Source organism: Natator depressus, chromosome 17 (genome assembly GCF_965152275.1).
Source record: "Natator depressus isolate rNatDep1 chromosome 17, rNatDep2.hap1, whole genome shotgun sequence".
Lineage (NCBI taxonomy): Eukaryota > Metazoa > Chordata > Testudines > Cheloniidae > Natator > Natator depressus.
In genome coordinates, this window is record NC_134250.1 from 23,081,943 (window position 1) to 23,106,638 (window position 24,696).

Genomic DNA, 24,696 nt, shown 5'->3' on the forward strand with positions numbered 1-24,696 from the left:
TCGGGGTCCTTGGAGGGAAGGGACTCCAAGGGAGGGACAGTACTGCCCTCCCGTGCTGCCACGTTTTCCCCAGCCGGCACCAGGGGATGGTATGCGTCCGCGGGCAAGGCAGAGGGCTCAGCATCGGTGCCCCCCCTTCTGGTCTTTCGGGGGGCTTCCGCATCGGTAGAAAGGAGTGGAGCTCGAGCCTTCCGTTTGCCCCGCTTCCCCTGGACTAGGGCCCAGCCCTCCATGGCATCATCGGGGGGCTGGCTAACAGGGGTCGGGTCGGGGGGCAAGGACGATGGCTCAGGGACCGTGGGAGGCAGCGGTGGGGCGGAATGAGAGAGGGAAGATTCCCCCTGGGGCGGGCCCTCTCCCATGCTCAGAGATGTCCCTGCCGCACCCTCCTCTAGGGGTCCCGCTGGATTGCAGGCAGCAAAGGCGGGGCTCTCCCACTCGTCTGGGCGTGCTGTGGGGAGCACCCCTTGGGCCCGAGCGGGAGCAGTGATGGACTGAGTAGGAGGAGGGGCGGCTCCCGGATGCCTCTCCGTGCTGGCCAAGGGGCAGTCCCTCCGGACGTGCCCCATCGCCCGGCAGAGGTAGCACCAGCCCCCCCCCAAGGGGCTGTAGTTGGAGCAGTAGCAACAGCACCCAAGGGTGGGTGGGGGAGTCCAGCAGCTAGCCAGCAACCAGGTAGCAGAGAAGGGGGGTGGGTGGGTGGTGTCTGGCCCAGCCAGGGGAGCAGCTGGAGCAGGGGCAGTGGCAGCAAGGGCCCAAGGCCCAGGAGCAGCAGTCTCCCTCCTCCCTCCAGGCCAGCTGGGTACAGCAGAGGAGCAGAAGGCCGATATGTTGGCCACTGGATTAGCAGTTTTTTGTTCCCTGACTGACCAGAGCAGGGGCTGCTCCAGGTTAATGAGAACACCTGACTCCAATTAACCTGCAAAGAGTCAGGTGAGGCCATTAAGCTAATGTGACCACCTGACTCTAATTAAGGCCCCTCTGATACTATAAAAGGGCTCACTCAAGTCTGGCAGAGAGGAGTCAGGGGAGAGGAAGTGTGGTTGAAGGGCTTGTTAATGAAGACACCAGTCATTGGTAAGGGAGCCCTAAGGTAAGGGTGAAGAAGGGAGAAGCAGGAGAGCTGTGGGGAAGTGGCCCAGGGAAATGTAGCAACTCTGGCAGTGAAAGGTTGGCTGCCAACAGCTGCTACCATTAGGATCCCTGGGCCAGAACCCGGAGTAGAGGGCGGGCCCAGGTTCCCCCAAACTCACCACTACAGAAACACCTCCTGGGAGGGGAAAACAGGCCCCTGTCAGGACACGAGGCTAAACTGTTTTGGTATTGAGGCCGTAGGAGCAACAGACTGTGGGAGTTCTCTCACAAACCTCCTTGCTGGCTTATGACGAAAAGGGCTCAGTAGACTGTATCCCTGGCCCTAGAGAGAGGAGGACTACATGGAGGGTTGCAGTGAGCCTCTGAAGCTAGCATAAACTGCCTGGAAGCACGGGACCCACAGGGACAAGGTCGGAGCTCTGCCACAATGAATATACAGAGGATATAAATCTGTCTGAAAGACCACTGACAAAGGGCAAATGTAAACACCGACATATTGACATGGAGGAGTCTAGGGGGAGCCACAATCATCAGCGTTAGCATCACTCTTTGGTGTGATTTAGAAGAGGGAGCTCTCAGAACCCTGATGAAAAACACACAAATAAGGATAAAAAAACTTTAAAATGGAAATCAATTTTGTTTCGAGTCAACTGAAAATGTTTTGGTCGACTTGAAACTAATCAAAAACATGAAAAATAATAATTTCTAGTCAACTCAAAACATTTCTGGGATTCAAAACATTTTTTTGAGTTTTCAATTCAATAAAAACAAAATTTAAATGTTGTTTTGGTTCAAATCCAACCGGCTTTTTTTGGATGCTTTGATTCAGCCCCTGAACTGTAGTTCTGTAGTACTGAATTAGTAGTGGCTCAAATCAATTCCTGAGTTCGTAGAGAATGCCAAACACCACAGGGGGTGGGGCTATGTCGTGCAACACCAGAGCTGTAACGAGTGTATTGGGAGCTATTTGCCCAGGATAAGTGCAAGGCAATGTCTTAAACCCTTGGCACCAGTGGGTGCATCATGGCATTACCAGCTGTCGACTCTTTGAGAGAAAAGTGTGATGCCTATTGTTAAGGAGTCAGAAAGAGTTCAGCTAAAACACTATGGGTGAAGTCCAGGCTCCAATGAAGCTAATGGCAAAACTCCAACTAACTTCAATGGGGCCAGGATTTCACCCTCGGGTCTTAATTCAACCCTGGCGTAAGTAAATGCATTCCCCATTAAGTCATGAGAGCTGCACTCACTTATGCTGCTGCCCACTTTGATCTTATGATCTTTTGTTTCCTTATAGCTGTAAAAATCGTTAAGTGCTCTCTGTTTTTTCATGATGCCAGTCACATCTCGTTCCATCAAACCCACCTTCAAAGAAGCCATCCTCGTCCATGTCCCCATAGATGTAAATATACTCTCCAGCAGTCAGTGGGAGCTCTGACTCCGGGTTCTCATTAGGACCATCAAAAGGATTATAGCTGAAACACATGCAACAATAAAATGTACTTTGTACAGCAGCTTCCACTGGTCAACTGAGGCTCGTATCCTGCCTCTGGGAGTAGCCAGTGCTTCCGAGGAAGGCCAAAGCATAGCTGCTTCCTGGATCCTTGGACCCAAACTTTTTGAGTCCATGGGCTCCCTACTGGCCCAGGGCTCAGATCTCGTGGTACACATTGGATCTATTCATGGTGAGCAAGTAATTGTCCCAGGCCATTTGCAGCTACAAGGATGTTATGTCTTTAAAACTGTAGTTGCATATCCTGAACAGTAAATGGGTACATATGTTTCCCCATAACTACCTTGAGTATCAGAATTAACATTTCACAATCATTATCCGAGCTGACCAGAAAATGGGGGTTTATTCCGTGGAAAATTTTGAATTTTTGCTGAAAAAAAGATTGAAACCGAAACTTCAGCCAAAACCAGAAGGTTTTTGGTCAAAAACTGTACGTTTTAGTTTTGCAGCTGCAAACTTTTCAGCTTTGATGGTTCTTTGATGAAAATGTGACATTTTCCCCAGAAAGAAGGCACTTTCACAAAAAAATATGCATAACCAAAACCCCAGTTTTCATAAACAAAACAGTTGCAAAGGAAAATTTTCAGCCAGCCCTGCTGGTTATACAACTTGTGAGTTTGCTACGTTTTGACATATGCAACTATTATTTTTGTTTGTATAGATCCTTAGCACTATGGGTATTCCCAAACTCTATCAGAGGCATGCACCATCTACTCCAGTATCTCGTCTCCAACAGTGGATAGTGCTAGATGCTCATAAAAAGGAGCAAGAAACCCCAAAGTGGACAATTATGGGATGCCTGCTCCACAGATCAACCCTGTAGCCAAAAATCCCCTCAATTCTTCCTTCCCTTTACACCAAGGCCCTTGTGCATAATTCAGTACCTGTAACGAGTTAGGAAGACCTGGAGTTTTGCAGGGCCTTGGCTCTCTGACTCTGGAATCAAAGAGATGCTATCAACATCCAGTTCTTCCATTTCACTTGCAGTGTCCACCTAAGAAACACAAAAATAAGGAGAGAGAGGCTACAGCTCTGACTAAAGGAACAGTGGCAGAAAGATCACAACAGCAGTGAAGCAACAGAAATCTTATTTCTGAGCTGGTGTGTACAGTCTGATTACACCAGTACTATACTACACAGAGAAGCAGAGAATGGTTAAACTATCTGTAGGAACTGCTCTGGGAAGCTAGAATTGGTAACAGATGCACATTCTTGGCTCCAGGACATAAAAATACACCTAGTAGTCAGAGGACTAAATCTACAGTCCAAGGTAGATATGAAAGAAGCGGTGAGAGGGCACCTCTAGAGAGGTCAAGGGACAAGTCCCTGGTAAGAAGCCTGAAACCTCTGCCATCCCCAGCAACTGGGAAAGTGCCATCCCTGGACCCTGCTCCATCTTTTGTAGCCACCTCTGTATATTAAGGGTGAAATCCTGGCCCTATTTAAGTGTATAGGAGTTTTGCCACTGTCTTCACCTATTGAGCATCTTATGTCCCACATCTACAGGCCCCTCCCCCCAGCCTAAGGGGAGGAGCTACCAAAACCAGAGCCCAGATGAGTTCAGGGGACAAATAATGAAAAACAGATGGGAGTGAGACCATATGGTCAAAATCAGGGAGCCAGAGAGGCCCAGACAGCGCCCACTGCTGCTTAAAGGCATCCACGGAGCCCATGGATGCAGCCCAGTGGAACTCTGCCCAGATGAGGATTGAAGGGAGAAGCAGAAATAGACCCCACAGTCACAGAGCACCTCCCTATCCAGCGTTCTCCTCCTGGTACGGTGGACAGCCACCTTGGCCAGTGCCAGGAGGAGTTTGACGAGGAGGTCTCAAAATTTCGTGGAACCACAGATGGGGTGTGCGTAGATCGGGAGGTGCAAGGAAAAGGGCAGCCAGAACCTGAGGAGAAGGTTCTGGAGGTGCCGGAAAAGGGGCTGCAACCTGGCACACTCGAGGTACATGTATACCAGGGTCTCCCTCATGCCGCAAAAAGGGCAGGTGTCAGGGACGGGGTGAACCGCACTAAGTACATGCCTATGCTCACAGCTCCATGAAGAACCTGCCAACTAATATCCCTGGCAGGCCTTGGAACCAAGGTGGAATACAGACTGGCCCACTGTTTTCAATTGAGCCAACATTTCACTCTCAGTCTATTATACTTGTGCAGCCCCCTGCCTGCTGGAAGGGTGAAGGAGCTTTCTCTTTTCTTCTCTCCTCTTGAGAATCTCCTGGATGTTGCAAGTGGGGCAGGTCATGCCTGTTCTACCCCCCTGGCCTCCTGGAAGCACTGAGGAGTGGTGGGGAGAAATCTCTAGCACTCTACCCCTCCCCAATCTCCATTTCTTCTGTCAGTCTGTCTGTACCACACCCATCATCACAGTGTCTAGGTCTTCCTGTGCCTACACCTGGATCTGCTCAGAGATTTCCCAGACAGCAGGAGCGTGAAGCTGACATGAATCTCGATAGTTTCATGGCTGCCCACGGTATTTGAATAGCAGCAGTGAAACTCACCAGCATTGTGTTAATTTCACTCTACAGCTACAGGGCAAATCTGCAAAGGCACTACAGCTGTCTAACTGCAGACTCAGTAAGACAGCTGTGTAGTGGTTCCATTCACTACATATTTAGAAGTAAAATGAATGTAACCATGTTGCTTAAAATACTTTTACTAGAAGCTTGAATTCTGCAGAAATTAGTGCCATAAGCTGCTGTGCTCTGCAGTGGAAATTCACCACTCACCACCAAGCAGGAGACTTTTCAAGCCCTTCTTAGGTCCTTGCTTACTGCATGATACTCTTGTGTACTGTCGCCACCTCTGAGCCTCACTTTCTCCACATGAGCTCTCTATTCCTAATGTTTTTCTCCCAAATGCTTCATAAATATAGTGCTGAAATAATAGGCTGAAGGTCTGCACTAAAGTGCTTTAGTAATAACAATATGTAGCAGTTGAGGCCTGTACAAACCTATTTCCAACATGAATGGTTAATATTAAATTTATATCTCAATAAGCAAATTCAATAATTACTTAATGTATACAAAAAGAAAAGGAGTACTTGTGGCACCTTAGAGACTAACCAATTTATTTGAGCATAAGCTTTCGTGAGCTACAGCTCACTTCATCTGATGCATACTGTGGAAAATACAGAAGATGTTTTTATACACACAAACCATGAAAAAATGGGTGTTTATCACTACAAAAGGTTTTCTCTCCCCCGAAACCTACTCTCCTGCTGGTAATAGCTTATCTAAAGTGATCACTCTCCTTACAGTGTGTATGATAATCAAGGTGGGCCATTTCCAGCACAAATCCAGGGTTTAACAAGAATATCTGAGGAACGGGGGGGGGAACAAGGGGAAATGAAGTTACATTATAAAAAGTAACCTATTATGAACTTTATAACTTAGAATCATAGAATCATAGAATATCAGGGTTGGAAGGGACCCCAGAAGGTCATCTAGTCCAACCCCCTGCTCGAAGCAGGACCAATTCCCAGTTAAATCATCCCAGCCAGGGCTTTGTCAAGCCTGACCTTAAAAACCTCTAAGGAAGGAGATTCTACCACCTCCCTAGGTAACGCATTCCAGTGTTTCACCACCCTCTTAGTGAAAAAGTTTTTCCTAATATCCAATCTAAACCTCCCCCATTGCAACTTGAGACCATTACTCCTCGTTCTGTCATCTGCTACCATTGAGAACAGTCTAGAGCCATCCTCTTTGGAACCCCCTTTCAGGTAGTTGAAAGCAGCTATCAAATCCCCCCTCATTCTTCTCTTCTGCAGACTAAACAATCCCAGCTCCCTCAGCCTCTCTTCATAAGTCATGTGCTCTAGACCCCTAATCATTTTTGTTGCCCTTCGCTGGACTCTCTCCAATTTATCCACATCCTTCTTGTAGTGTGGGGCCCAAAACTGGACACAGTACTCCAGATGAGGCCTCACCAGTGTCGAATAGAGGGGAACGATCACATCCCTCGATCTGCTCGCTATGCCCCTACTTATACATCCCAAAATGCCATTGGCCTTCTTGGCAACAAGGGCACACTGTTGACTCATATCCAGCTTCTCGTCCACTGTCACCCCTAGGTCCTTTTCCGCAGAACTGCTGCCTAGCCATTCGGTCCCTAGTCTGTAGCGGTGCATTGGATTCTTCCATCCTAAGTGCAGGACCCTGCACTTATCCTTATTGAACCTCATCAGATTTCTTTTGGCCCAATCCTCCAATTTGTCTTGGTCCTTCTGTATCCTATCCCTCCCCTCCAGCGTATCTACCACTCCTCCCAGTTTAGTATCATCTGCAAATTTGCTGAGGGTGCAATCCACACCATCCTCCAGATCATTTATGAAGATATTGAACAAAACCGGCCCCAGGACCGACCCCTGGGGCACTCCACTTGACACCGGCTGCCAACTAGACATGGAGCCATTGATCACTACCCGTTGAGCCCGACAATCTAGCCAGCTTTCTACCCACCTTATAGTGCATTCATCTAGCCCATACTTCCTTAACTTGCTGACAAGAATACTGTGGGAGACCGTGTCAAACTTCTTCATTATAAAAAGTAACCTATTTCCCCTTGTTTATTCCTTCCCCCCCCCCGCCCCCACTGTTCCTCAGACATTCTTGTTAAACCCTGGATTTGTGCTGGAAATGGCCCACCCTGATTATCATACACACTGTAAGGAGAGTGATCAATTTAGGTAAGCTATTACCAGCAGGAGAGTGGGGTGGGGGGAGAAAACCTGGATTTGTGCTGGAAATGGCCCACCTTGATTATCATACACATTGTAAGGACAGTGATCACTTTAGATAAGCTATTACCAACAGGAGAGTGGGTTTGGGGGGAGAGAAAACCTTTTGTAGTGATAAACACCCATTTTTTCATGGTCTGTGTGTATAAAAACATCTTCTGTATTTTCCACAGTATGCATCCGATGAAGTGAGCTCTAGCTCACGAAAGCTTATGCTCAAATAAATTGGTTAGTCTCTAAGGTGCCACAAGTACTCCTTTTCTTTTTGCGAATACAGACTAACACGGCTGTTACTCTGAAACCTGTCATTAATGTATACAACTGCACAATATAGTTTCCCAGATTAGAAGAAACTCTAATTAATACTAATTAAATAACAAATCAATATATTGTTTTAAGCGATTACCACAGTCTCTTAAGTGAACATTCTGAGGGTTTTTCAATCCTTTCTATGAAGCACTTTGTCTCTGTGAGTGACAGAAATGTCCAGCCGTCAGATCTACCGATTCAGGCACCAATCTCTGCAAACACTATGCCCGTGCTGAATTTTACATATAAATTGAAACTCCCTTGAACTTGGGTGTTAGGTGTTTGCAGACTGGGGCCTAAGCTGTGCTTTAAGAAAAAAAGGTAGAATCCTAAAGCCCCTACTACTGGGAGCCTCTTCCACTTTCATTTGAAATCAGCTTCCCTCTCCCCAGAAAACACTTCCTCTACCCACATTCTCTATTCATATACTCCGAGAATTTCCTACTTGACTCCCTCTGGTCTGTGCGGCTGGTAGCAGATGTCAAATACAAAGAGCAGTGTTTCTTCTTCTCTGCTCCTACAGATAGTAAACAGTAAATCGATCACTGGGAGCAATGATTTATCCCTGTAATAGGGATACACGCCTAACTCCCAGCTGATCAAGCAAAAGTTAACAGCCCACAGACGGGAAGGAGGGGCTCTGCTCTGGAGAGCTTGTCTGAGATGTTCACAGTAGAGGGAGACCCCTGCAGATGGGCTTGCTATGTAGCAGGTATAAAAAGGATAACCTGTGTCCTTTCTCTTATGCCTAGGGTGAGCCACAGTGGTGGGCTAGGTTTAGAGGCTGGGCCTTCCTGTGTCTGGCATTGGCTGACGAGAAATCCAGTCTTGTGTTTTTACTCTGAGCCCTGAATGCCCCATACCCCCACCTCCCCACAGGACTTGACATGAGGACAGATATTTGGCATGCCTATGAACTCTTTGGGCTGCAGCTGGAGGAAATCCTGGTGGTGGTGTGAGCCTTAAAGGGGCAGGACATTTTTCTTTGTTCTATTTGCCTACTGGCCTTTATTTGGGATATCCGGCACTTCACCTGGCTCCTGCCTGCTATATGGCCACCTGAGACTTTGATGAGCCCCAGATGAAAGGAGACAGTCTGGCACCTGGCCATGGTCCCACTACCTCTGCTTTCAGAAGGCTTTGAGAATCACCTGAGCAAAGGAGAAATCTCTAAAAGTTTAAGTAAAAACAGTTCAGCTCTTCTCAAATACAAGGAAAACAAAACATGTGAACACAAGTGAAAAGGCTGCACTGCTCCCATTACAAATTATTGCAGACTGGCTTTGAACAGCCAAAGCTTGAAAGTTGCAAGTAGGCAGGGAAACATTAGGAGTTTCACTAATGTTTCCCTGCCTTCACTAAGGAGCAATGCACAGTCTACCATGAACTGCAATCTCTGTCAATCTGGGATTTCTTGTAAGCCAGAAGAGCTTTTAAGCCCTGCAGACTGAAGGTCCTTCTCATCTTTCTTTTGAAAGCAGCTTTCTGGAATTACACAGTCACTATTTCTCAGATAATACATGTTGTGAAACTCTTTTCTACAGCCTTAGGTACACGTGTGCGTATGTCAGACAGAATGCACCCAAACCACTTGGAGTGCTGCCAGCTCTTGCAATTTTATCACAAGTCTCACAATATTTCATGTTTTTTCTTGAAGCTTCAGCTCCTGGAGTCAGGTGATTTAATGAGAATCTCAGCTTTCACTGAAAAAAGTAAGATCCTAGCCCTTGTGATTTCAGAGAAGATCTTGAAAATGTGAAATGAGTGCAGCCTAAAGGCTAAAAATACTGGAGACAAAAAGAAAACAAAATTCTCATGATTTTTAAGCCAATCTCATTTTTTTTAAGGCTTAATTCATTATTTTTCAATGCCTGGGGTTGGCAACATTTCCTTTGCATGAAAAATACACAGACAAAATTTCCTTCAGTGACATACTCAAGATTCATAGCTTATAACACCAGAAAGGACCACTATGATCATCTAAACTGACCTCCAGTATAGCTCGCCATAGAACTGCCCCAAAGGAATTTCTAGAGCAGATCTTTGAGAAAAACATCCCATCTTGATTTAAAAGGTGTCAGTAATGGAGAATCCAGCCTGAGCCTTGGTAAATTGTTCCAGTGGTTAATTACTCACAGGTAAAAATTTACACCTTATTAATACTAATCAACATGGGCTTATGGAAAACAGATTCTGTCAAACTAACTTGGTATCTTTTTTTGATGAGATTACAAGTTTGCTGATAGACTTAGACTTCTGTAAGGCATTTGACTTGGCACCAGATGACATTCTGATTAAAAATCTAGAAAGATATAAAATTATATGCAGTGCAGTTCTAGGTGTTCCGGTCCCAGGAGTTGGTCCAATAAAAGATATAACCTCACCCACCTTCTCTCAGTAATAAAATTAACATGGCACACATAAAATGAATTAAAAGTTGGCTAACTGGTAGGCCTCAAAATGTAACTGTACATAGGAAATCATCTTCAACTGGTATGTTTCCAGTGGGGTCCAGCAGGGATGGGAACTTGGTCTTATGTTTTTTGACATTTTTATTAATGACCTAAAAGAAAACATAAAATCACTGATAAAGTTTGCAGATGAACAAAACTTGGGGGAGTGATAAATAATGAAGAGGACAGGTCACAGATACAGAATAATCTGGATTGCTTGGTAAAATGGATGCAAGCAAACAATATGAGTTTTAATATGTTTAGAAATCATGCCTCATAGTGATAGACTCAAGGAGCTCAATCAATTTAGCTTGACAAAGAGAAGTTAAGGAGTGACTTGATCACAGTCTATAAATACCTACACATGGGGAACAAATATTTAACAATGGGCTCTTCAATCTAGCAGAGAAAGGGATAACAAGATCCAAAGGCTGGAAGCTGAAGTTCAGAGTGGAAATAAGGTGCAAATGTTTAACAGTGAGAGTAATTAACCATTGGAACAACTGACCAAGAGTCACAGTGGATTTTCCATCACTGGACATTTTTTAATCAAGATGGGATGTTTTTCTGAAAGATCTGCTCTAGTTCAACCAGAAATTCAGAGATTCATAGGGTATGTCTACACTATAAAATTAGGTCGAATTTATAGAAGTCGGTTTTTTAGAAATCGGTTTTACATATTCAAGTGTGTGTGTCCCCACAGAAAATGCTCTAAGTGCATTAAGTGCATTAACTTGGCGGAGTGCTTCCACAGTACCGAGGCTAGCGTCGACTTCCGGAGTGTTGCACTGTGGGTAGCTATCCCACAGTTCCCGCAGTCTCCGGAATGAGATTCAAAAGTTCACGGTTCTTTTCCTGTCTACCTGGCCAGTGCATCTGAGTTGAGAGTGCTGTCCAGAGCGGTCACAATAGAGCACTCTGGGATAGCTCCCGGAGGCCAATACCGTCAAATTGTGTCCACAGTACCCCAAATTCGACCCGGCAAGGCCGATTTAATCACTAATCCACTTGTCAGGGGTGGAGTAAGGAAATCGATTTTAAGAGCCCTTTAAGTCGAAAAAAAGGGCTTCATCATGTGGATGGGTGCAGGTTTACATCGATTTAACGCTGCTAAATTCGACCTAAAGTCCTAGTGTAGACCAGGGCATAGATTCCAAGGCCAGAAGGGACCTTTGTGATCAACTAGTCTGACCTCCTGTACAACACAGGACAGAGACCTGCCCTGTAGATCTGCTACAAAAACACCTATTCTTAATTTAAACATTGTCAGTGATTGTTTCCCATGTAGGTACTTTTTAGACTGTGATCAAGTCACCCCTTAACCTTCTCTTCATTAAGTTAGATCAACTGAGCTCCTGCAATCTATCACTATAAGGCAGGTTTTCCAATCCTTTAACCAGTCTCGTTTCTCTTCTCTGAACCCTCTCCAATTTATCAACACCCTTATTGAAATGTGGGCTCCAGAATTAACACAGGATTCCAGAATTGATTGCACCAGTGCCAGATACAGAGGTAAAATAATCTCTTGACTCCTACTCGAGAATCCCATGTTTATGTATCTAAGGATGGTATTAGCCTTATTGGCCAAAGTGTCACACTCGGAGCTCATGTTCAGTTCATTATCCACCATGACCCCTAAACCTTTTTCAGAGTCACTGCTTCCCAGGATAGAGTACCTGAGTTCCAGTGCCAGATTCCCACTGGACCAGATCAAGGATGACTATGCCAGACTGGGGAAGATGCTCAAAGTGGAGGCTTAGGTGATCTTCAGTGGAATTCTTCTGCTCCCTAGAAGGATTGGTCAGCAAAGAAAGCTACATCTTGAAAGTCAAAAAGTGTAGGGATAAACTAAGGATTCCCAAAAGTCAAAATGAGTTTGACCTTGCAAAAGAAATAAAAACTAACAGTTAAAGGGTCTTTGCACATATAAATAAAAAAAGAACAAGGGGTCCACTATGCAGCAAGGGTGGGGTACAGATTATCTAGGTATGACCAAAACTAACTGAATACTTTGCCTCAGTCTTCAATGAGGATGACTTTATAGAACATGGGGGCAAAGGCAGGATGGCTAACGGGAATGAGCGTACAGTGGCCTGCTTGGTAAACTGGGCACAAGCAAACTATATGTATTTCTATACAGCCAAATGCGAAGTCATACATCTGGGAACAAAGAATGCAAGCCATATCTACAGACCGGGAACTCCATCCTGGGAAGCAGTGGCTCTGATAACGATTTAGGGATCGTGGTGGAAGTTGAACAGTTGAACAGGAGCTCTCAGGGCGATGCTGCAATGCTGTAATAGTTGGGCCTAAAAATTCCCCCTGTGAGCTCAACTGTAAAAAGTGAGTGAAAGTTCGTAAGATATCACAATACCCTTTAACAATAAATGTTGATGGGAAAAGGTGCAGAAGCGAGACAGACAGACTGAATTATTCCAAACAAAAAGGCCTCCTGATACTGATAAGGACTGTGTTACGATCATAAACAACATGAGACCAACAATGAAAGAACTAAAACTGATGGATGAGAAACTAAGTCTAATTGGTGGACAAAATAACGAGAGGATGGGCTATCCTGCCAAACACTCCCTTTTTGGGTCCTTAAAGAAAAACTTTGGGGAAAGAAATTGGCTATTGGAGCAAGCTTCACCACAATGACTGCCACCCTCAGCATCTCCTGGGATACCAGACCTTCTTCATCCTAATCCTGAGAGATGTCCTGACCAAACCGGGCCAGTGAGGGACCCAGATGACATCACCACCTCCACCAGAATCCCGAACACTACCTTCGGTGTGAGACTTTGGGTACATCTACATGGGGATAAAAGCCCCCGGCACAGTCACAGCTGCCCCGGGTCAGATGACTAGGCTTGGGCTGCAGGGCAAAAAATTGCTATGTAGATGTTCAAGCTCGTGAGTCCCATAGCTTGGGATCGAGCCCGAACCCAAATCTACACAGTTATTTTTCAGTCCTGGAGACCAAACCCCACGAGCCAAAGTCAGCTGACCTGGGCCAGCTGCAGGCTTTTACTCCTGAGGGAATTCTGCACCAAAAAATTAAAATTCTGTGTGCAATATTTTAAAATCCTGCAAAATTCTGCATATTTTGTTTATAAATGGGGAGGCTCTAGCATGGCAGTAGGGAGCACAGGCCACTGGCTGCACAGAGGTGGGAGATCTCTTCAGGAGGGCCAAGGTGAAAGTGGTTGTGGCTCAGTGGGGGGGGGAGAGGAGGTCTGGGTGTGGGGAGAAGGGGCTCAGCAGGGGAAGTCTGGGTGTGGGGGGTTCAGAAAGGGGGTCTGGGTGCTGGGGAGAAGGGCTTGGTGGGGTAGAGGTCTGGGTGCAGCTGGTTGGGGCTCAGTCAGGTGGGGGGTCCAGATTCAGGGGGGAGGGGCTCAGTGGGGGTCTGGATGCAGGGGGGTGGGACTCGACAGGGGGGTGGAACTCAGTGGGGGGCTGGGTGCAGGGGGGGCTCCAGATGCAGAGGGTGAGGCTCGGTGGAGTGGCAACTTGGGGGGGTTGCTGTGGGGGTTCTGGGTGCAGGGGAGTGAGGCTTGGCAGGGGGATCTGGGTATGTGGGGGCCAGATGGACAGGGGTTGGGTAGATGGGGGAGCAGCTCCCTGTACAGTAACCTCTCCCCCTGCAGCTGAGGAGTGATGGGGGCAGGGTGTGAGACGGAAAGGAAAGCAGAGCTTCTTGCAGCCAGGGAGGTTTCCAGGGGTGGGTCTGACCTGCCCACTCCTTGCAGGGGAAGAGGAAATCCCATCACACTCCCCCATCTCCACCCCTCCCTGCAGCCAGGCTGGGACTAGCAGCTGAGCCTGGCACATGGTAGGAGCTACCTGCCAGGGCATCCCCAGCCTCCTGCCCACAATGATTTCCTCTCTGCCTCCGGGTTCCTGAAATAACGTGCCCCGCACTGCTGGGGAGGGGTACATGACCATTCTTGCGGCTTCCCTTTGCTTCCCCATCATTTTCTGGGGGGAAGCAAAGAAATCTACAGGGGACATGAATTCTGCGTGCACACATTGGTGCAGAATTGCCCCGGGAATAAGGTTTTTTTATCCCAGTGTACACCTAACCTCTGTCACACACCTTTCCCCACTTGTGTATCCTTTTCCTTCCCTACCTTATTTCTTCTCTTACTTAGCCTCATACAAGAAGATTTGGACAACTTTGTAAAGTGGAGTAATAGAAATGGGATGAAATTTAATAGTGCAAAGTCCTGCATTTAGGGATTAATAACAAGAATTTTTGCTACAATCTGGGGATATATCAGGTGGAAGTGACAAAGGTGGAGAAAAACCTGAGTGTATTGGTTGATCACAGGATGACTAAGCCGCCAGTGTGATCTGGCCATGAAAAAGGCTAATGCAGTGCTAGGATGCATCAGGAGAGGTATTTCCAGTTGACATAGGGACGTGTTAGGACCATTATACACAGCACTGCTGAGACCACACCTGGAATACCGTGTGCGCTGTGACAGGGTCGGGCCAGATGGCTATAGGAGAGTAATTTTTTTTTTACAGTAGAGTGATTTTATTTGTGTAACACTTACAAAGAATCACCAAAAAGGATAAAGCAAAACTATGCAACAAAACAAAAGCAAATGCAAGGTATAACACAGCAGCCTTCAGGAGGGAGAAGTGTTCACGCTCGCCTGGGCCCAGAGCGGGGGGGCTTCCTCGACACTCGTGGTCTTCCACCCCCTCAAGTTACCTAATGCCACACCCAATGTCACCGATTATTCCTCTCCTGAGAGTGCCCAACAAGATAGGCATGGCTGTGGGGTGGGCGGTTTGGGGATGGGGGGGACGTACACCCACATATGATAGGACCCCTCCTAGGTGACAGTGATGATGGCATCCACAGCGGCAACGGCTGGGGCTGGGGTCTCTCGCTCTTCCCCTCAATCAAAGGGTCAGACGGAGGGAACCGAACGGGGTCACCGAGCAGAGAACCTCGGACAGCGCCCACTGCTCCTCGAAGGCGTCAAGGGAGTCGGTGGACGCCGCCCAGAAGAACTCCGCCCAGATATGTGAGTGTACTGAGGATCAGAAAACGGCCCTACAGTCGCAGGATGCTTCATTAGCCAACCTCCCCTCTCTGGTTTTATAAATGGCTGTTTTAGCTAGGGCTAGGAGGAGGTTAACCAGGAGATCTCGCGATTTTGTGGGGCCACGGATGGGGAGTGTGTAGATAAAAAGGTGAGGGGAAAAGTGTAGCCAAAAGTGTAATAAAATATTCGTGAGGAGCCGGAAAAGGGGCTGCAGCCTGGCACACTCTAAATATACGTGCGCCAGGGTTTCCCTCACGTTGCAAAAGGGGCAAGTATCTGGGATGGGGGTGAACCATGTCAAAAACACACCCGTGCTCACAGCTCCGTGAAGGAGCCGCCAACTAATGTCCCCGACAGGCCTCGGGACCAAGGTGGAATACAGGCTGGCCCACCGGGGTTGCTCACCCTCCAAAGGTGGCAGGAGGTCATAGAATCATAGAATATCAGGGTTGGAAGGGACCCCAGAAGGTCATCAAGTCCAACCCCCTGCTCGAAGCAGGACCAATTCCCAGTTAAATCATCCCAGCCAGGGCTTTGTCAAGCCTGACCTTAAAAACCTCTAAGGAAGGAGATTCTACCACCTCCCTAGGTAACGCATTCCAGTGTTTCACCACCCTCTTAGTGAAAAAGTTTTTCCTAATATCCAATCTAAACCTCCCCCACTGCAACTTGAGACCATTACTCCTCGTTCTGTCATCTGCTACCATTGAGAACAGTCTAGAGCCATCCTCTTTGGAACCCCCTTTCAGGTAGTTGAAAGCAGCTATCAAATCCCCCCTCATTCTTCTCTTCTGCAGACTAAACAATCCCAGCTCCCTCAGCCTCTCTTCATAAGTCATGTGCTCTAGACCCCTAATCATTTTTGTTGCCCTTCGCTGGACTCTCTCCAATTTATCCACATCCTTCTTGTAGTGTGGGGCCCAAAACTGGACACAGTACTCCAGATGAGGCCTCACCAGTGTCGAATAGAGGGGAACGATCACGTCCCTCAATCTGCTCGCTATGCCCCTACTTATACATCCCAAAATGCCATTGGCCTTCTTGGCAACAAGGGCACACTGCTGACTCATATCCAGCTTCTCGTCCACTGTCACCCCTAGATCCTTTTCTGCAGAACTGCTGCCTAGCCATTCGGTCCCTAGTCTGTAGCGGTGCATTGGATTCTTCCATCCTAAGTGCAGGACCCTGCACTTATCCTTATTGAACCTCATCAGATTTCTTTTGGCCCAATCCTCCAATTTGTCTAGGTCCTTCTGTATCCTATCCCTCCCCTCCAGCGTATCTACCACTCCTCCCAGTTTAGTATCATCCGCAAATTTGCTGAGAGTGCAATCCACACCATCCTCCAGATCATTTATGAAGATATTGAACAAAACCGGCCCCAGGACCGACCCCTGGGGCACTCCACTTGACACCGGCTGCCAACTAGACATGGAGCCATTGATCACTACCCGTTGAGCCCGACAATCTAGCCAGCTTTCTACCCACCTTATAGTGCATTCATCCAGCCCATACTTCCTTAACTTGCTGACAAGAATACTGTGGGAGACCGTGTCAAAAGCTTTGCTAAAGTCAAGAAACAATACATCCACTGCTTTCCCTTCATCCACAGAACCAGTAATCTCATCATAAAAGGCGATTAGATTAGTCAGGCATGACCTTCCCTTGGTGAATCCATGCTGACTGTTCCTGATCACTTTCCTCTCATGTAAGTGCTTCAGGATTGATTCTTTGAGGACCTGCTCCATGATTTTTCCAGGGACTGAGGTGAGGCTGACTGGCCTGTAGTTCCCAGGATCCTCCTTCTTCCCTTTTTTAAAGATTGGCACTACATTAGGTCCCGCCACTTTGTATCGGGGTGGGACACCAGGGTGTGGGCATGAAGGGTGTGAAGCATGAGTGCGTATAGATATTTCCGAGGCGCGATTTGGAAGCTAACCGGCTGCAATTCATGCAGCCGGCTCGCAGTGAAAGGGTGAGGGGTTTGTTGGGATCTACAGGGTAGGGGCCCAATTGAAAGGTCCGGCGGGCCTGGGGTAGAGGGTGGGCGGGGTGCGCCCTCGCAAAGGGCTCAGTTGAGATAAGCCCAAGCAGCGAGCGTCAAGGGGGCCTTCACCTCCTGAAGTACGCGCCGGGGCGTACGAGGTCTGGAGAGCCCCATGCGCCGAGCGAGCGTCAGGGGATCCAGCCAGTCTCCCCAGTCGTAGTCCAGGAGGTCTCCGACTCTCGTGACTTCCGCCAGGACCAAACTCTGGCGCACCGAGCGGGACTCCGCCACCTGCACACGGAGCTGGGGGTTGTGTAGCAGGGGCTCCGCGAGGAGATCTGCTCCCACGGTGACCGCCACGGACCTGGTTGTTGAAAACAGTTTCCAGGTCCGGAGGAGGTCCTGGTAGAAGACCGGCAGCCAGGAGAGGTCTCGCGGAAAACCTCTCGGACAGAGATAAAAGAGCTGCCGGTCGTATCGGAGCCCTTGGAAGCGGCGCAGGAAGGCGTGCGCCAATATGCTCCACGTCGAACTACCTGCACTGTAAAGGAGCCTCTGCAGGGCCTGGAGGCGGAAGACAGGGACCTAGTGCGCAGACACTTCAGGCCCTGCCCTCCCTCCTCCAGGGGTAGATGAAGAACCCCAACAGGGGCCCAGTGCATTCCTGACCAAAAGAACTCTAGAATCGATATCCGGAGGTTGGTCAGGAAACCCGGGGCCGGGACCAGGGTGTTGAGCCGGTACCAGAGCGTGGACAGGACTAGTTGGTTAAGCACCAGCGCTCTCCCTCGGAGGGAGAGACATCGGAGTAGCCTCGTCCATTTCCGGAGCCGCTCTATCACCCCACCTTCTAAATTTTGCCAGTTCTCCGGCGGAGAAGGGTGTGATGCAGAAAGGTAAACGCCTAGGTAGAGCAGTGGACCCGCACTCCACCGGATGGTCTGAAGCGCAGGTGGGAGGGAGCTCACCTGCCGCCAGTCCCCCACCACCAAGGCAGAGCTCTTGACCCAGTTGACTCGGGCGGAGGAGGCTGCCGAATAGATGGCCTGGCAAGCCTCCACCGGCGCCAAGTCGCCCGGGTCCTGGACCACGAGGAGTACGTCATCGGCGTACGCCGACAGGACCAGCCGCAGCTCTGGCTCCTGCAGCACCAACCCTGTCAACCTCCTACAGAGGAGACAGAGGAAAGGCTCGATCGCCAGAGCGTACAGCTGGCCCGAGAGGGGGCACCCCTGCCGCACTCCTCGCCCAAAGCTGACCGGCTCGGTCAGGGTCCAGTTGAGCCTAACCAAACACTCCGCGGAGGCGTACAGCACCCGGAGAAAATCACAAACAGAGGTCCGAATCCAAACGCTTGCAGAGTGCTCAGGAGGTACTCATGGTCTACTCTATCGAACGCCTTCTCCTGATCGAGAGACAGGAGGGTGAACGACAGACCGTCTCTACGCCCGAGTTCCAGAAGGTCTCGGACTAGAAATAGGTTGTCAAAAATGCTGCGACCCGGGACAGTATAGGTCTGGTCTGGGTGAATCACCTCCGCCATCACGGATCCTAGCCGCAGCGAGATTGCTTTCGCTACGATTTTGTAGTCCGTGCTAAGGAGCGAGACGGGACGCCAGTTTCGTAAATCGCGGAGGTCCCCGTTCTTCGGCAACAAGGCGAGCACTGCTCGCCTGCACGAAAGAGGGAGGACCCCGCCCTGCAAAGACTCAGCCCAGACAGTGGCTAGGTCTGGGCCAAGGATGTCCCAGAACGCGCGGTAGAACTCCACGGTCAGCCTGTCCATGCCCGGAGATTTATTGGTGGGCATGTGACGGAGGGTTTCCGAGAACTCGGCCAGGGTGAGAGGCAGCTCTAGTCAGTCTCGGTCGCCCACGCTGACCGTGGGGAGTTCCTCCCAGAGCACCCTGCAAGCGCCAGGATCGGTCAGATCCGGGGAGAAAAGGCTTGTGTGGAAGTCACGGGCCCTCCCACACATCTCCACCGGGTCTGTGAGGGGGGTGCCGTCTTCTGCTAGAAGGCAGGTGACGTGTTTCTTGGCCCCCCTCATTTTCTCCAGGGCGTAGAAGAAATGAGAGCCACGATCCATCTGCCGAAGGAGGCGGATGCGGGATCAAACAAAGGCACCTTGGGCGCGATGGTCCTCGAGGGCCCAGAGCTCCTCCCGCTTCTCCCGGCACGCTCAGCAGAGGAAGAGGTCCTCGGGGCTGGCGGCCAGACGCCTCTCCATCTCTAAGACCTCCCGTTCCAACTGCTCTATCACTGCATTTCTCCGTTGGCTGGTGCCCCAAGTGTAGTCACGGCAGAAGAGCTTGGCGCGCACCTTCCCTAGATCCCACCATCGCCGCGCCGAGGGAAAGGCACGCTGCTGCTCTCGCCAGACCAGCCAAAACTCCCGGAAGGACGTCACAAAGCCCTCATCCTCCAACAGGCTGTTGTTAAAATGCCAGTAGGCCAGCTCCGGCCTCTCTGCACGGAGGGAGGCTGTTATGGTGGCTAGATGATGGTTGGAAAATGGGGCCGGCCAAATGTTGGAGGACTGGGCTTGTGAAAGATGGAAATGGGATAAATAAATACGGTCCAACCGAGAGTGGTGTGACCGATGGGCCTCCACCCAGACAAAGGTGAACGTGGAAGTGTCATCTGGGTGGTGGTCACGCCAGACGTCCACTACAGAGTGATGTTCGACTATTCCTCGGAGAATGTTCGCGGCGGCCGGGCTCAGCTCAGCCCCTGAGCGGTCCTGTTCCTCGAGGGTGGTGTTAAAGTCCCCTCCCAGGACTAGGCACTCGTGAGAATCTAGGGTGCCGAGGAAGTCGGACACCCGCTGATAGAATTGCGGCCACTTCGGGCTCATTGTCGGGGCATAGATGTTAACGAGGTTGACCACAAGCCCCTCCATATGGACTCAGAGATGCAGCAGGTCGCCCGGCACGGCCTCAGTGACCCCTAGCACCTTGGGCTGTAGGTTGGGGGAGAACAGGGTCGCCACTCCAGCTTGTCGAATCGTGAAGTGGCTAAAGTAGACCCCGTCCCCCCACTCCAGCCGCCAGCTGTCCTCAGCGGTCGGATCCGTATGGGTCTCCTGCAGGAAAACCACAGAGTACCCCCCTTCCCGAAGGTAAGAGAGCACCTGGGACCTGCGGACAGCCATCCTACAGCCCCTGGTGTTCAAAGTTGTGATAATGAGAGGCGTCATGAGGAGGGCTGGGGGGGTGGGGGTTCCTTGTTGGCTGGGGTGTTCGCGGCCCCCAGCGGGTCACGCAGCAATCCGTGACCCATCCCGTAAGTGAGTAAATCATCATGGAAGCTGCGGGCCCGCCCGTAGGCCGCAGCACCGTGCCTTCCTTTCCCTCTACCCTCCTTTATAAGGGCCCTTGTGGCCTGGAGGAGTTGATCAAAGTCCCCCCATTGCTGGAGAGCCAGCTGTACCCTGTTGCGGGAGCCACGGATATCTTCTAAAAAGTCCCGCAACGCTTTTCGCAGCTCACGGGGCGGGGGGGGGGGTGCGATTTCCCGGTCATTCCCTAGTGGGGCTCTTGGTGCAGCCTCGTGGTCCGCTGAGGCGGGCAGGCAGGGTGCGAACCACCAATGGGGCATCTGACAAGCTAAAGTTATTAGGTCCGTCTCAAGCCTTGGGGTAGAAGAGGATGGCGGAGGGAAAATAGCAGCTCCTAATGGGTCGCAGCAGGAAAATGAAAAGGCTGCTCCTTGGGGGATTCCACAAAAAACGGGAAAGAAATAACCCCAGGGGTGGCAACAGCATTGCAGGAGGAGGTGGATTGGGCAGGGACAGGGGTGGGGGCGGGGGCAGAGGCAAGGCTCTGGGCTTCGGGAGGCAAGCAGCTGAGAGGTGGTGCCTCCTGTGCAGATTCGAGGGTTAAGGGGGGGGGCCTCCCAGTGTTGCTAGGCGCAGGCTCTGTGGTGGATTTGGCGGCCATGGCATCAGGTGGTGGACCACCTTCTGTAGGGTGCCCACCCGGGAAGGCGGTTAGGGGGAGGGAGCATGGGGAAAGGGGGACTGGGGTGAGGTTGCCCAGATCAAGGCCAGCCAGCAGTAGGTCATCCTCTCCCTGGGTGACCGGGGTCAAACCTAGGGCCTCGATCTCCTCATACATGGAGGAGAGGTCGCCTTCCGCCACCCCGGGGGTCTCTCCTCTGGTGTCTGCCTCGATGGTCGCTTCGGGGTTCGCGGGGGGGGTCGGGTGATATTCGGGCAGAAGGGGCTTCCTCAGGGGTCTCGGAGAGGAGGGTCTCCCGTGGAGGGGAGATCCTACCTTCCAATGTTATTTTGTCTTCCCCTCCCGACACCGGCGGATGGATCTCACTCGTGGCCATAGCAGAAGGCTCAATATCAGTGCCTCCCTTCCTGGTCTTCCGGGGGGCCTCCGCATTGGATGGGTGCAGCGGAGCTCGAACCTTCCGCTTGCCTCACTTCCCCTGGACTAGGGTCCAGCCCTCCATAGCATCATCTGGGGGCTGGTTAGCAGGGGTCATGTCAGGGGGCAGAGGCGATGGTTCAGGGGTTCAGGGGGGGTAACAGTGAGGCAGCATGGATGGGGGGTCTCCGTCTGGGCGTTGTAGGGGAGGTGTCTCTTGGGCCCGGACGGGAGCAGCGGTGGATCGAGCAGAAGGAGAGGTGGTTTCAGGTGCCGGGCGGCCAGGGGCATCGGCAACGACGGAGCCGATGTCCTGCCGGGTCTCGGGTGCCCCTCCCCGCTGGGCCAAGGGGCAGTCTCTTCGGCCATGCCCCACTGATCGGCAGAGGTAGCACTGGGCCTCTCCCGTGGATTAAAAGACCTGATAGCGGGCTCCCTGGTAGGGGACTAGGAAGGACCCCTCGAGCGCCTCTCTGTCACGCGCCGCCGGCGGCGGTAGAAGCTGCACTTGCCAGCGGAACGAGAGGACGTGACGGAGGGTGGGGTCCTTGCAGCCCAACGGGAGAGGGCTGATGACAGAAACGGGTTTCCCCAGGGTGGAGACAGCGGGTAACAGGGCGGCATTGGGTAGAAAGGGAGGGACGGAGATGAGGACTAGGCGGATGCCCAGGTCCTCTAGCGGCTCCAGGGGGACAAACACCCCCCCCACCGCCAGGCCCTTCTCCACCGCCTCCTGGACGGCAGCCTCCAATGCTAAGAAAAAGACGACCTTCCCGTACATTTTGGAGGCCGCCACAATAGCCGTGGGTCCTACCACCCTCACCAATGCCTGCACATATGTCTCCACGTGGGCCAAGGCGGGCACCAGGAGGCAAAGGACGCCGTGCTTCCTGGTCATGGTGGGAAAGGGGCCCTGGCCGCTATTGATGGTAGCGGAGGCGGTGGGTGGGCGAGATGACGATGCGGCAGGCGTGCGGGGGGCTGCCACCGCCCAGGCATACGTCCTGGGGGCCGGGGGAGGGATGCTCGCAGAGCTGGTGGAGGGAACAGCGGGGAGGGACGCCATGGTCAATGACGAGGCCACAGAGGTGGGGGCAGCCTCTGCCATGGAGGGCTTGGTGGTTGTGGCGGGGCCCTTCCCCTTCTTCGCACCCTGGCCTTTCCGGCTAACCGGGGGGGCTCTCCTAGAATCTGGGGGGGCGATGGGCGTAGAAGCGGCAGTAGTCGCCCCGGTGTCTCCTGCTGCCAGTGCCCCAGTGGGGGCGGTGGCAGGTGTTTTGGCAGCAGTGGGGGGGAGAGGCTTGGGGGTTGGGCAGGGGGGTAGGTGGGGGAGGGGCAGCTGAGGTTGTTAGAGGGGCCTCACCCCTCTCATTCCCCGCCATCCTGAGCAGGGAGAGATGGGGAGACACCAGAAGGAGGAGGGGGGCGGGGGGAAGCAGATTAACCACTTCTCCCTGTTGGGCTGCAGGCGGGGGGGGGCAAATGGGTCGGACTGGACAGGGGGAGGAAACAGGAGTTGGGGTCAGGTAGTAGGGGCAAACTGTGGGGTGGGCAGTCCGGGGGGGGGGGAAACGTGGACCCATGCACGTTTGTCCAAAGAGTCTCGTTTGGTCGGCTGCCGTTTCCGGTCTGGATGGCAGAATTCAGAGCAAGCAGCTGAATCCAGAGGCAGATGGCAAGTTGCCAGCAGGGACAGACGGCGGGGGGGGCCATGACGGTTGTAGTAGTGTTGGGGGGGGCACCGATGGATCGGGGGGCAGCTCCGTGCCACACCCCCTGTGCCCCTACAAACGCAGTTAAGACACAGTCAAACTCCCCCCATACGAGAGTACAGTTCAAAAGTTACTCAGTCTTACAGCCCCCTCCACGATGATTTGTAGCTTCCCTGGGCGATTCCTCTGTTGGCTGTCTTCTCTCCCGGGCTTTGTGGAGCATTCCAAAAATGCCAAGTAGATAATAAGAAAAAAATAACTTGTCGGTTAATTACAGGTCCACAAACGAACAGCAAACGGCTGGGTCTGGGGGCTTCCACTCCCCTCCTCCGGGGAGCGGGTCGGCAGTCCTCCCCCTCCCTCCTCCGGGGGTTTCAGCTGGAGCTGGAGCAGTAGCAGCATCCGAGGGCAGGCGTGGGGGGGGCTGGCAGCAAGCTGGCAACCGACCAGCACTCGAACGGCAGCAAAGAAAAACAGCAAAAAAAAACCAAAACGAAGAAAAAGCGTCTGGCCCGGTCGGGGGGGGGGGAACTGAAGCAGGGTCAGAAAGTAAAAAAAGCCCAGGCCAGGGGGCTTTAGGAGAGAATAGAAAGCAGATAGCTGAGCAGCAAGCGAAGGAGGTCCCTTTTCCCTGGGTAAGGGAGCAGGGAAGGTTCCAGAATAATCAGGAACCTTATGGAGACAATTAAGAAAGGATGACTAGAACACCTGCAGCCAATCGAGAACTTGCTAGAATCAATTAAGGCAGGCTAATCAGGGCACCTGGGTTTTAAAAAGGAGCTCACTTCAGTTTGTGGTGTGCGTGTGAGGAGTTGGGAGCAAGAGGCACTAGGAGCTGAGAGTGAGAATGTGGACTGTTGGAGGACTGAGGTGTACAAACATCAGACACCAGGAGGAAGGTCCTATGGTGAGGATAAAGAAGGTGTTGGGAGGAGGTCATGGGGAAGTAGCCCAGGGAGTTGTAGCTGTCGCAGAGCTGTTCCAGGAGGCACTCTAGACAGCTGCATTCCACAGGGCCCTGGACTGGAGCCCGGAGTAGAGGGAGGGCCCAGGTTCCCCCCAAATCCTCCCAACTCCTGGTGAGACACAGGAGGAGTCGACCTAGACTGTGAATTCAGAAAAACGGCCAAGCTGAGGGCTGCCGTGAAGCTCCAAGGCGAGCAAATCCGCCAATAAGCACAAGACCCACCAAGGTAGAGCAGGAACTTTGTCACAGCAGTTCTAGTCTCCCATGTTTAAGAAAGATGAATTCAAACTGGAATAGGTGCAGAGAAGGGCGACTAGGATGATCTGGGGAATGGAAGACCTACCTTATGAGAGGAAACTCAAGGAGCATGGCTTGTTTCGCATAACCAAAAGAATGCTGAGAGGAGATATGATGGCTCATAAATACCAGGGAGGGAGAGGAGATATTTAAATTAAGCACCAATGTGGACACAAGAAC

General features: G+C 51.2%; 1 protein-coding gene across 13 annotated transcripts in view; it reads right to left on the reverse strand.

Annotated features, from left to right (window-relative positions):
- TSPOAP1 (TSPO associated protein 1) overlaps nt 1-24,696 on the reverse strand; it is a 233,154-nt gene that overhangs the window by 85,584 nt on the left and 122,874 nt on the right. For all 13 annotated transcript variants that reach the window (XM_074974827.1, XM_074974826.1, XM_074974834.1 and 10 more), the window contains 2 exons: nt 3,490-3,599; nt 2,458-2,567 (listed from right to left, as the gene is read on the reverse strand). In XM_074974827.1, the coding sequence (XP_074830928.1) occupies nt 2,458-2,567; nt 3,490-3,599 (220 nt within the window). The remainder of the gene's footprint in view (nt 1-2,457; nt 2,568-3,489; nt 3,600-24,696) is intronic.